The 13,398-nt window shown below is 40.9% G+C and overlaps 1 protein-coding gene across 4 annotated transcripts in view; it reads left to right on the top strand.

Annotated features, from left to right (window-relative positions):
* sipa1 (signal-induced proliferation-associated 1) overlaps window positions 1–8,059 on the top strand; it is a 31,350-nt gene extending 23,291 nt beyond the window's left edge. The window contains exons 11-16 of one of the 4 annotated variants that reach the window (XM_070982503.1): window positions 836–962; window positions 1,060–1,189; window positions 2,334–2,432; window positions 3,166–3,235; window positions 4,606–4,684; window positions 6,246–8,059. In XM_070982503.1, the coding sequence (XP_070838604.1) occupies window positions 836–962; window positions 1,060–1,189; window positions 2,334–2,432; window positions 3,166–3,235; window positions 4,606–4,684; window positions 6,246–6,389 (649 nt within the window). In that variant the 3' untranslated portion in view covers window positions 6,390–8,059. Of the gene's footprint in view, window positions 1–835; window positions 963–1,059; window positions 1,190–2,333; window positions 2,433–3,165; window positions 3,236–4,605; window positions 4,685–6,146; window positions 6,209–6,245 lie in introns of those variants that run through there. The other 3 variants (XM_070982505.1, XM_070982504.1, XM_070982506.1) reach the window with 3 other exon arrangements.
* The last annotated feature ends 5,339 nt before the right edge of the window (window positions 8,060–13,398 follow it).

Genomic DNA, 13,398 nt, shown 5'->3' with positions numbered 1-13,398 from the left:
ATCCTCAAACTGGAGCTGACTCATCACAATTTAATCTCAGAGTCAGTGCGTCACTTTTCCTGCAAAGGACAAGGCACAGAGAAAGGACACCAAGCAGTGTGTCACTCTGCGTCACTGAAGTGTGTTAACTTAATGTGAAAGTTTTTGAATTGTGTGTCACATCAGAAAACTCACACTGATGTACATTTTTCACTTTTTTTTCTTCAAACATGGTTGAGCAGTAGATAATCAACTCTTCAGTGGTAAAAAGTTGAAAGTTTTTTCTTTTTCAGAGAATGAAAGCAGACAAAAAGTAAACAACCACAAAGCAGCACGTTCGTTTCCATTAAACAATCACTTGCGTGATGGTCTGCACTGTGTCCTCTGAGAATGTTAGCCAAGCTCCAACACAGCAGGACATGTGTGCATGTCCCCCCCCCACACACACACACACACACACACCCCTCCTCCCTGAGACCTCCAAAAAGCAGCTTGAAGAGGAAATTGTGACGGAAATATTCATGAAGATGATATTAAACTCTGCTGCTCACCAAAATGAATTTGACTGCTTTTTATTGTCACGCAAAGCACAACTGAACTATCTGACCGAAGCCACATCAGATATGATATTTTTGATAGATGATTTTGTGAGTGCAGGATAGCAAACATCAATCAGGCCAAAGTCTAAGCCATCCTGGAGATTACTTGTCTAAGTGCTCCAGTTTCTGTTTTGACCTCTGGATTGGATAAAAAATGTCATGAAGCATCAACAGCAGATTTGCTTTGTGGTTTCTCCCCCCCTCACCCACCCACCCATCACCACCACCACATTTCTCCCTCCCTGCCCGGCTGACAGGCACGTGTATGACAACGTGGGACTGAAGGGGGAGCGCCACATCTATGAGAACGTCGGTGAGCTGAGAGACGCCACACCTGATCTGATCCTGGCTGTCAAACCCAAGGCTCCCCCAGAGGACAAACAGGTGACAGACTGAGACGAAAGGACATCTGAGTGGTTTCTCCACTGCGCTCCATCCCCTCTCTGACGCTGTCGTTTCCCCTCTGTCTCTATCTCTGTAGCTTCAGTTCATGGCGGCTGAGTTTGGTGATGACAAAGCCTCGGCGAGTGACTCGTCCTCCCGGCTGTCGTGTGTGGACCGAGCTGAAAGAAATTCACGAGCCCTAAGTCTACATAACTCCATCACCAAGAGTAAGCACTTCTTTATTCCTCTATAATATACCATTAAAATATATCTATGGTTGCTTTCAAATGGTTGCTTCAAGTAAAATAAAAAAATAAATGTGTGAATATTAAATTAGGAGACAAACAGCCCACAGAGATGTTCTGACCCTGGTCATGTGCTCGAAACAAAGCTCCCATCTCAGACACAACAGCTGACCCAACTGCTCGAACGATGCCAAAATGGAACAATTACACATGTTTGCAAATCATCTCTGCCTGATTTAATTCCTCTTTCCCAGATTTTTTCTGCCTTAAACCCCTCTCTTCATTATCCTCCCTCTGCTTCCCACTGCATCCCCTTTGTCCCTCCTCTTTCATCCACGCTGCCCCCTATTCCGCTAATCTAATATCACCCCTGCTCTGCTGCCACCCCCTGCCAGGGCTGGGATAAAAGGGGGACAGATGGGTAGTGGGAGGGGTGGAGTTTTAGGAAGCCCCAAATCAAGGAGCCCCTCTTTATACCATCTGCTCTGCCTCCGCTGAGACTATGAGACTCATCGTTTAACCGCAGTAAGAGCACACTTGCTCATCCTCTCATCAGATTCTTCTGATTGTTGTGGGGGCGGCCTCTGGAGCCTCTGATTGTTTTACACTGCATTCTTTCGCAGGAAGTCTGCAGGTCGTTAAAGTGCATCGCAGCTTTTTAAGCTGAAAGATGAAACTCAAGGCCTTAATAGATCTTTAAAAGGAACAATCGTAGCATCTTGAATTTTGTTTTAAATGTCATTTTTTAAAAGCGTTTTCAATCAAATTGACATGCAATCATTTAAAATTTTGTCATCCAAGTGATATTTAGCTCATTGTCCGACATTACGTTCATCTACCATGTTCATCTTAACTGGTGTCAGAAAGGCCCTGCAAAGTCAGAAACATTATACAGTGAAACCATAAATCAAGCATAAATCATAGCACTTCCTCCTTGTCTCTCTGTATCCTGCCCAGAGTCTGACCACCATTAACACAGCAGCATCCCCCAGTGGTGGCTCTTTGTCACTGTAAAACAGCTGCTCAAAAGTCTGCAGCCCCGGTGGTCAGCTGTATTATTGTCCCTGCTACGTTGCTAGACGTGTTTCTTTAAAAAGCCTCATCAACCTCAACCTGTTTTTCTCAGTTCTCTCGGAGACGACAGATTCGACTGAGGAGGAGTGGCAGTCCATCGCTGACCTGGCCACAGCCTGCCGCAGCATCCTGGAGGCTTTGTCACGAGAGGGTGAGCTACTATTCATACAGGCACACCTCGCTTAACTCTATATGTGCGTGTAAAATGATACAATAAGCTGTCCTTGGAGTTAGCACGATTACAAAGAGCAAGAGGAACCTGGAATTGATTTGTAGTTCCACAATCTTAATATTCAAGTCACATGGACTTACATTTTTTTGGATAAAAGAAAATCTAATGGCAAATAATCAATTGCGTTTACACTATATGACCAAAAGTATGTGGACACTCTTGACTGCACTTTGGTCTGAGGCTGTTTTTCATGGTTTGGACTCCATTCAGAATAAGGAAGATCTTAATAATACGTCAAACAGTGATATTTTAGCATTATGGCCTCAGAGCTCTGACCTCAACCCCACCCAGCACCTTTGGGATGAACTGGAACACCAACTGCGAACCAGCCTTCATCAGCCAACACCAGTGTGCAACCTCATTGATGCCCTTGTGATTGGCTCAGAGTAAATTCCTGCAACCTGCAGGAAATCATGGGGAAAGGAGACTACAGGCTGTTACAGCTGCATGCTGGCTTTGCAGTGAGATGATCACATATGGGTGTGATGTTCAGGTGTCCACACACTTTAGGCCAAATAATGTATATTGGAAAGAAACAGAGGACTTTTGTATATGAATACAATGGATCTGCATTGTATATGAAGAAAGTGTTCTGATTATTGTGTACGGATATTTTACATGGTAATAATGTGGATAATGTTCTTTACCACAGACCGTAAAGCTGGAGACCCCTCCCAAGCAGGAGACCAGACGGATGGCAAGCTGAAAGACTCAAAGGACAGGTGGGTTGCTATGCAGTACATACAGGGTGAAGCGGACAGTTCAATATCTCTGCAGTTAGTCTCTTGGTTTTCTCTTTGTCTGAATCATTGCACACATCCCTTTATTCTACATCTACTCCTTTATTCTCTCAATTATTTAGCCTTTATCGGCTACATCCAACTGTTTGACTCAATGCGATGGCCTCTCTCCCCCACAAAGCTCTTGTGCTGACTCAGTGATGCACTTATGCACATGCAGACGCAGATGCTCACACAGACACACACACACACACACACACACACACACACACACACACACACACAGCATGTCTGAGTCACTGTCATTGTCATCTTTGTGTAAAACTCCCACTCCAATCCATTTTATGTTACTTTTATACTTTTACCAGCTCCTTGTTCGCCTTATTTCGCTCCTCCATGCTGCATCTGAACACACAAAGTCCACAGAAGTGTTGGCAAAAAGCAAAACAGAAAATGAGTCAATAAGAAAACAAGCAAACACCAACGTAAAGCTTTTCTTCAGTCCAAGTCTCTCGTATTTACAGGCGCAGTTTATGTCCACCCACATACTGCAGAGGTCAGCAGTGATGACTATTTCACCATCACTTTTGGCTCCATCTGGCATGTAAAACACAAGTACAGTATATTCCCATAACTGTACAGTACACTTCCTACACTGCACTACTTCATCACCTCTTCTTACTATCTGTTTGTGAAACCAAACTTGCAATTTGCAATATTATCACAGCATGACATAAATATTTCTTATGTTCAAAATTCAGAGAAACTCAGATTACATTTGGCTGCAATAAAAAAACAAAATCTGTCCTCAAATACAGTTCACACTCAATATGTGGCCCTTTTTGATAACCTGCACAAGTGAGCACTAAAGAAACAAAAAAACAGTAAAATCTACGACTGTATCATTAATCATCAATCTCAAATATATGCTACCTGGCCCCCGTCTTTTCGACAATGCCATGTTCGTTCCTTTAAAAGCATCATCATGGTTTTCACATCACCAGGAGCCTTGTGCTGTCTGTGGGGCGTAGTCATTATTTATAACTGCAGTCAGACGAAATGCATCATGGGATGACTATACTCGCTCAGAATGGGTCTGCTTGTCAGCCGTAGCAATTACTGTAAAGTGATCTCTGAACATTACAGGTTTCATTAAAGGCAGCAGTGAGTTCACTCTGTACGAGATGAAGGAAGATGTTGGAACGGAAAGCGTTCTGCGAAATGAAGACATTCGTCTTGTTGATTTGTTCCTTGGAAAATTAAACCCTTTTGATAATTCTGGTCTCCACGTACGTGTTTTCCACTTGCAAGCTACAAACCTGATGAAGTGTCACTGCGTCTCTTTGTTGCAGTGACTCTCCAGGCCACCTAGAAGAGAAGGTATCACAGCTGGAAGCCATGCTGAGGAAGCTGCAGGATGACCTGCAAAAGGTGCTTTGACTTTCATGAATGTTTTTCTCTGTAATAATATTTTCAGTGAGCTCCACGGGAGAGTCAGCAGGTAGGAAACAGCATTTAAATTGCTTCAGCTTCTGTCGCTGCAGCCTTTTGTTTACTTGTACAAGCCCTCCTGTCCTTTCAGCCATCTGAAGTCACAGCTGACTCACTGTAGATGTTTTAAATATAAAGACACTCAAAAAAGCATTTATTTATTCATACTTGTGTTGTAAATTTGTACAATAACATTTTCAGATTCTTTGAATATTCCAATATCATACTTTTAAAAAATGTATTTATGACAACTCCTTTAATGCTGTTATTATTATTTTAATAGTGCTGGTGCTTTCCTCTTTCCATAATTCTGTGTTGCTATGTTTATTTTCCATGTCAAAGAATACTGTATGTGATGGATTCAGACGCTTATTCTCCACCTCAGAAACAGCCTGACAAAAAAAAAAAAAAAAAAAAAAATCTCTCAACACAAGGTCCACCTGTGTTTCCAAAGCTTTAGAGCACATCTTATGGCCTTCCTCAGCTCATGGAGTCAGTCAGCAGCAGACAAGCGGACCTTGTGTTGAGGATTTCTGGTCAATAGTGTATGTGTCTCTGTTTGTATAAAATATTATATAAACATACTATTCCAACCAATTATATGGAACGTTTTCTATTCATTTTTAAGTCCTTCATTAGGACTGCATCCATGCTATTTTCATTATTGACTCACCTTATGAATATTTTTCAAATCAAGCGATTATTTAATTTATGAACTGCTAATTGATTAGCTGATCAGCAGAAAATTAATCAGCTACAATTTTGATGACCAATTAGTTTCTCATGTTATTTATGAAGCAAAAATGAAACATTCTTTGGTTCCAGCTTCTGAAATATGAAGATTTGCTGTTTTTCTCAGTTTTATATGACGGTAAATTGAACATCTTTGGGTTTTGGACTGTTGTTTGGACAGAACGAGCAATTTAAAGACATTACCTTTGGCTCTGGGCAGCTGTGATGAGCATGTTTCGTGATTTTTTGGATGTTTTATAGTTTAAACAATTATTGAATTGACTTGCAGCTGTATACCCATTGTATGTGATTAAATACCGACTCTGACCAGCAGCCCAAAACCCCAGAGCACTGAGAGTGCTTACTTGATTACATTTTTGACCATGCCTTTAATATGGCAATTTTAAGATTCTGAAACTTTTTTTCATGAATACCAATGCTGCATTAATTCATGGAAACAGTGTCTGATTTGAGTATGCGCAACACACTTTATCTGCACTGAAGATGTTTTGAGATTTTCAAAGGGAAAAAACAGTATTTGGAGAACTCAGTTTTTGTGGCTGTGTCCATTTTTTAGTATGGGTCTTTTCCCTGCACTGCAGTGAGATGTGTTTCTCTACACTGTTTGTTCTGTTTTACTTCAAGCTCTGTGTTTATGTGTGCCCACTAGTTTCCTTAAAGCCACCGCTGTACCTGTCGCTCCCCTCCCGTTCCTGCCACAGCGATCTGAGCGACGGCTTTTGTTTTGTTGTGTGCCGTTGTCTTTCAGGAGAAAGAGGACAAGGCGGTGCTGCAGGCCGAGGTGCAGAGCCTCAGGCAGAACAACCAGCGGCTGCAGGAGGAGTCGCAGAGCACAGTGGCTCGCCTCATCAAAGTCACCGAGCTGCTGTGCAACGTCAACAAGCCCTGTTAGCCTCACCGCTGTGCGCACAAACACACAAATCAGCAGAGAGAAAGATGCAAATCGTACAACGCTCTTGTACGCTCAGTATACTTATTTTGTTTGTACATATTTGCAAAAGCAGACACACACACACACACACACACACACACACACACACACACACACACACACACACACACACACACACACACACACACACATCCTCTTCAATCTGTGTATTACCACAGTCTCAGTCCTAATCCTGGACCTGCCTGTTGGTGAGGGAGTATGCAAATCAACTCATACAAAAGAAAAAAAGGACTTTCTCAAGATCCCTTCATAGACTGACCAATGGGCAGCTCTCAGGCTGCTGCGTTGGCGTGCTATGCCAGAGTGCTTCTCTCGGTGTGTATGATACAGTGTGCGCGCGGATGTGTGCCACATGTGCGAGTGTGCGTGCATCTGTCTGTATGTGTGCATCTCTTACTGTACCTTGCTTCAAATACTTGACAAGCTGGGCTGAATAGCACTTGCTTAAAAAGTGGCAATTAAGACTGAGCGACACTGTATAGCATGTTTGGTGGTGTCTTATCTGAAATGACCAAAAGTGTATATATATATCACCAGTAATATATGTGAACAGTAGTATTGCTATCCTCTCTGCCAGATGTGTAGTTGCAATCTCTGAGTGTGGTTCTGCCTGGCACTGATAGTGTGGACGGCCTTGAAACAAAACGCAACGAGAAAAAACAGAAAAACGGAACACGACAGAGACGAGCCTGTGGGCTGCCTTCTACTTCAAAACATGTAATGATGCTAAGTGACTGGCCTCAGAGCAGGGTCTGTTATGTAAGGACATCTCTCTCTGCCCTCTTCACTTCTCAGTAGTACTGTATTTAAGACATTCTGGAGTTTTCAAGGAGAGACGATTTAAAAAAAAAAAAAAAAAAAACTGGAAAGGATGTAAACTGGGGGAAAAATTGAACTGAGCATGCTTGTTCCTCCTGGAAGTGTGTATGAAAACAATATTAAAGTAAGGGTCATACCTCTCCTGAAGACACAGACAATGGCAGGAAAGAAATGCTTCAGCTTCCTTCCATGATAGCCTGTAGCTGTTATCTTCTAACCTCACTATTGTAGCAGCCATACTGTAGAAGATCTCCTCCTGCTGGCCTGAACCACAAAATGCCAAAAGGCAGCTTTTCTTTGAGCTGGCAAAATAGCTTTAGGTGTGTGAGTAAAACACCTTGAACTAATAGTGAAATACAGAATATTGTATTTAAATATGTTTTGTGTTTGGCGGATGTCTACAGTGACTATTTTGGGTAATTGTTCAGTATGGCTTATGAGTGGTAGGGGTAAGGACAGTAGGTGAAGTCTTACCATTCCACCCTGATGTGTGTTTGTGTGTGTTTCAGTGTCGTTCTTGCACTTTCATTTTTTGTAAAATCAGCTCTGGACAGGGCACATGCTGTACTTTATTTAGCCTGCCCAGGTTATGTCTTGCTCAACATAACAAGGTGGATAGGATCTCATCCCCCTTACACCACCTTACCTCACCTTTTTGTGTCCACTGCTGATGGCGCCAATAAACACACGTGTTCAGAGGAGTTGGACTGCTTCTCCTCAGTGCCAACGAAAAGCCCAGGCAGCTCTCTTGAATCCCACTGAAATCAAACTGACTCAACCACAAACTTATAAAAACAAAACATGAAAAAAAAAAAAAAAAAAACTCTTAAGGGATGCCAAACGTTCGCCAGTCACTCAGACTCTCTTGTTTCTTGTACAAACTTCCTCTTGTAATTTTATTTTAGAGTCACTGTGAATACCTGGTACCAGCATATTAAGATACAGTATATACAGATTAAATTATGAATCTAGACTTTATCAGTATGTGAAGATACTGTATGTACAGCTGAACTGTTCCATGTTACTTAGTGCATTGGGTTGTGTACGCCCTCCTTTTGCAGGATGATTATGCAGACAAGTGTTAACCGTGGCCATGCAGGCTCCCGTCTCATCTCCTGACCATGCTGAAGCCTCATGACAGAACAGGGAGACGCTGGTGTGAGAAGACCTGTCTTACTGTGTCCTGTATAGTTATTTAGATTGTAGGAGGTTGGTCAAGCATGAGAATGTGCCAAGCAACTTCCAAGCTCCCCTCTGTATGTGTGTATGTATAAAAATGTAACTTATTAATCATGCAAATGTGGATTTTCTTGTAGCTGTTCAAACTGGAGGGAAGTCTCGAGGAAAAAATGTGAAACAGGGCAGAAAGGAAAGGTGGGCTTGGTTATAAATTTTAGTTTCTTTTGTAGAAAAACCAACAATGATATGACATGACAAAATACTATCTGCAAACCTTGCTTAATGTGACTCTCGTTATCATTCTAGTGTTGAGCTATTTCAGCTATAGCTCTTACATATTTAATAAGGTCTTAAAACACCATTAGGTACGCCTTAATGAGTGAAACTCTTCTTTCAGAATGGATGGTCAAACTGGTCATACTGGTGTTCTGTGAAGGCTTATTTCTCTGACTTTGTGCCTACCTGAAAATGTAATGTATGTTAACCCAGCATAGTGACCTCATTTCTTTGTCTTTGGTTGCACGTACTGAGGTTTTCTGAAGGATTTTCTAAGAGACCGTCACAACATCTGGTCTTTCGTCCGCCATGCGGGGAAAAGTCATAGAGTAACACATGATCCAAAAGAGCAGATAATAATAATAGATGTGTGTTGTTGGTCTGAAGCATCACTGAAGCTCAGTGAGCACCACCGATTGTTCAAAGACACAAACCGACAAATATATGATTTTTAAAAGCGAATTAAAAGGAAAAAGGTGCTTGAAATGACTGATGATGCATTGAAGTCAAGTTTAAGTTGAAATGAATGTGTTGAATGGTGTATGTTTCCTCTAAGGGATGATTATTTTGGTACTTAGATATTTAAAAAAAAATAAATTGCTCAGAATATCCAACAGACTATTTGAAAAACAAATCTGATTGTGGCTGAATGACCTGAAAGGGACACAAGAGGGAAAAACAGCGATATTCTGCCCATCACATGTGACTTATCAACAATCTGAGCCTGGTCCCAGCAAAGTGACACAGATGGCTTATCAACACAGTGACAAATAGCCTAAAACCAGATAAAGATGAGTTATTTCTGTAGCTGACTTTAACATATGATGGGATGTTTGGTTTCTGGAAGTTAAACAACTTAACAAAAAAGTAGGTAGCTGGAATCTGAGTCAATAGTTCTGATTTTACATTTTTATTTACTCACCAGCAGCATAGACAGCAGAGAGAATATGAAGGTGCACAAAAGAAGGGTGCAAAACCAGTGTTTTAATGAGATGAACTGATGTTTGGAGGAAAGACAACGCCATTATCATACAAGCACAGCAGCTGCACAACATCAGATGTAAACATCTCTCAACTAAGGGAGGTGTTAGTATTATTTTATTGATTTGCATGATCAAAAGCATGGGCAGGAATAGAAAGAACAGTCAGACCTTATTGTGAAAGTATAGTGTAAATGTGTGAAACTCATGAAGAATTTGAGGAATTATCACCCCAGTAGAGTTTAGTCAGGAGTGGTGGTGAAGCTTTATCGTCCAGGAGCAGAACTTATGAGGCACTCATGTCCTGGACTCTGATGAACGCAGGAGATGGAGGTGACAGCAGCCCAGGAAGAAACTGTTTTAAGGTCTGATGTGATTTGTTTCAGACAGAGGTCACGGCCAAATCAGATTGGCTTAAAAGAATAGAAAATAAAGATCTGTCGACAAGGTATAAACATAATCTGACTCACAATGTCCTGTGTGGAAAGCAGTTCCTGAGGTCTTAAAACATGAGGCTGCTGCTGTCATTGAGCTAGCAAGAGGAGGAGTAATATACAAAATTTAATAATATAAAGAATAAAATAGTATTTTTGGTATAAAATTCAAAGGCTATGCTTGAGGTACGTTTAGAAATGATTTGGTTTTTATGTTGGATCTGCCTTTACACTGCAAATCGCATCTCCAAACACACACTGTAGACAAAAAACAAAAAGCATTTATGCCATATCAGTGATTTCTGGGAACTGCTGGGTTTGTCATTCCAGCTGCTTATTTGCAGTTGTTCCAGGTGTGAATCAATCCCACAGCTGAGATGAAACCCAGCAGCTCTGAGACGCAGGATTAAAAAACACTCATCTCTTCCCAATCAAACTGCTTCATGTTCTAAATCAGATTTTTGCGCTCAGTGCATGACGGATGGAAAAAAAAACAAAAAAAACAGGAAAAAGCATTTGAATCGGTTTTTAATTTGCAGGTTAACACTCACTTCATGAGCCGATAATATCTTTCTGTCTTCGCTTTTGAAGGACTTCGACATAACTCTAAGGAAGAACATCCCTGGTTTGAAGATGAGATTAATCTGCACGCTGAGACTTAAATGTGATTTATTGTCATAGAAGCCTGAAACACTGTCAGCGTGAGCCATTGATGCTGAGGATTATTTGGTGTTCAGCACTGTAGGTGGACTGAAAATACATGTGCTGACACTGAATGGGTTCAGCAGGATTTCAAAAATGGAAACTGTGCGGTCATCACACTTGACCGGCTTTTAACGGATCCAAGAAACAGACAGTGTGACTTCCTGTTTGTCGCTTAGATCAGCTGAGCAAGCATGGTGCAGTGACAGGCTCTGTCCCTGACCCTTCAAAAGTCCACCACTATGATATTAGCTGCATGGCAGTTTGTTTGTCAAGATATTCCATTAAACATTCAACAGGGAACTGAAAAATGCCAACAGAGGAAACTGCAGAACCTCTTCTGCTTAATCTGGTTCAGGTTTTCAATTTATGAGACCATACTCACCCGACTGTGCTAGTTATTACAATTTCTCACACAATGCATCATATATAACACAAAATGCAAACAAACACGACTACTAATGCTGAATGAGTATAATGTTTACCATGTTCACCAGTCTAGTTTAGCATGTTAGCATGCTAACATTAACTAATTACCAATAAACATAAAGTGCAGCAACGACATTAAAATGCTGTTTATGTATTAATACATCAGGATTAATAGTCTGAAAATATGACATATAATGCTGTAATCTAATATTGACCGGCCATTCTGATTCATATTGAGTACTTTTACTTCTGTACTTTTAACTTAAGTTGAATTTTGAATGCAGGACTTTTTACTTCTGACAGAGTATTTTTACAGTACAGTATTGTTACTTTTACTTGAGTAACAGATTTGAATACTTCTTCCACCACAGATGAAAAACTAGATGAAAAGTTAAGGGATCACCATAGGGATAAATCATCTTGAGGGGAAATGAATGTATACCAAACTTTATGTCAATCCATCGTATAGTTGTTGAAACATTTCAGTCAAGATCAAAAATGTGAGCCTTGTGGTGCCGCTGGAGGCAAAATCAGATCACCAAAGCGAATGTGATTCATCCTCTGGGAACCATAAATGTTTAACGTTTCCACATTAAACTGCAATCCATCAAATAGATGTTATTTCACTGTGGACCAAAGTGATGGGGCTGACCCTCAGACCAACATTGGTATCCCAACATCAGACTGCTGCCAATCTTACCTCCTTCTTCAACAGCTTCAGCATCACAATCAGCTGTTCATCATTTCACCATAAACATCCAACACACACATGCTTGGATGTCACTGCAATCATATCTGCTACACACCAACACTAAAGACAATAGAATGAAGCATCTCTAATTGAGATTCAAACCAGCCTGTATCATGTAAACACATGCAGAGATTTAGAGTGAGATAATACAGATTTAAAAGGCTTGATTGGATGCACATTCCCATCTCCCTGAATTGATACAGCATGAGGTAAGACAAATACACTTTCCAAAGCTTATTCCATGATCATAATACAGCACGACAACATCATACAAACATTTGCCAGGACTCTGTCCTCTGGAAGGCTTTCCTAAACACTAGCGGCAGAAAAACGCTTCATCTTCCCTGCCCTGACACCAGGAGGAGAGCTGATGACAACAATGCGCCGGCCTATGTCTTTATTTGGGGTTGGAGCGCAGGACCGAGTCTGCAGTAGGGGCTATGTGTCACACACAGCTCAAGGGCTTAACGCCAGTTTGACTCATCCGTGTTCTGTAAATACAGAGGCCGTGTGCTGGTGCGTGTGTGTTTAGACTCTTGGTTTGCAGAGTTATATATTGCATTTTAAATGGCCATGCCACTGTTGCCCCACACGACAATGGGACGAGGCCTAATGTGAGTTTGTTTGTAACATCGCTGCCGTGTTCCTGCCATAAATGAGACTTGACATTGCCTATGAGTCAGATTTCATAGGTTTGTTCAATATTACGCATCCACAGATACAAACAACGGATACATACTTTATCCATGAGGTCCTCTAATGTTTAGAAATACACCCAATAGTTTATTTATGCAGCCTAATGTGGAATTAAATTTCCATTTTTGGGAAAATACTGAAAGTTTGGCTTCAGTGCATTCTTAGCAAAATCAATTTAACTTTTAACAAAAAATGTGAAAAACCTGAACAATTTAAAAGACATAACTTGCGCAAGTTCTGTCCTTGCTGTAGCTGTATCCAATACAACAAGCAAATACACATGTTTAACATGTTTCTGTGGAAAAAAAACAACAGCTGTTTTGTATGTAAAGCATGGAAACTGTTAATAAATGACACACCTCATATAACCAGTCATGCATGTCAATGAAGAACTGATCAGAGTCATAAACTCTGCAGTTAAACATTAAAGAATGACAAGCACCAGGACTCTACAGGCTTACTGATATTTTATGAGGCTTTCACTTTTAACATTACTGAAGTTAAATTTTTATCAGATGATATTAACCAGACTACTTCTACTGTATGCTACATTCACTTGTTCCACAAGAGGGTTTGTGTACTTTCTTGTACTTTCTGGGAAACTGGCAGAGTGGATTATTAGCGGACAGCACTGCAGCAGTGTTTCTTAATCTACACCCTGTTTCTGGAAGGTCTCCATGTGA

This window comes from Chaetodon trifascialis, chromosome 16 (assembly GCF_039877785.1).
Source record: "Chaetodon trifascialis isolate fChaTrf1 chromosome 16, fChaTrf1.hap1, whole genome shotgun sequence".
NCBI lineage: Eukaryota > Metazoa > Chordata > Actinopteri > Chaetodontiformes > Chaetodontidae > Chaetodon > Chaetodon trifascialis.
Note: the sequence above shows the minus strand (reverse complement) of the source record. Positions and strands in the feature narration are given on the sequence as shown.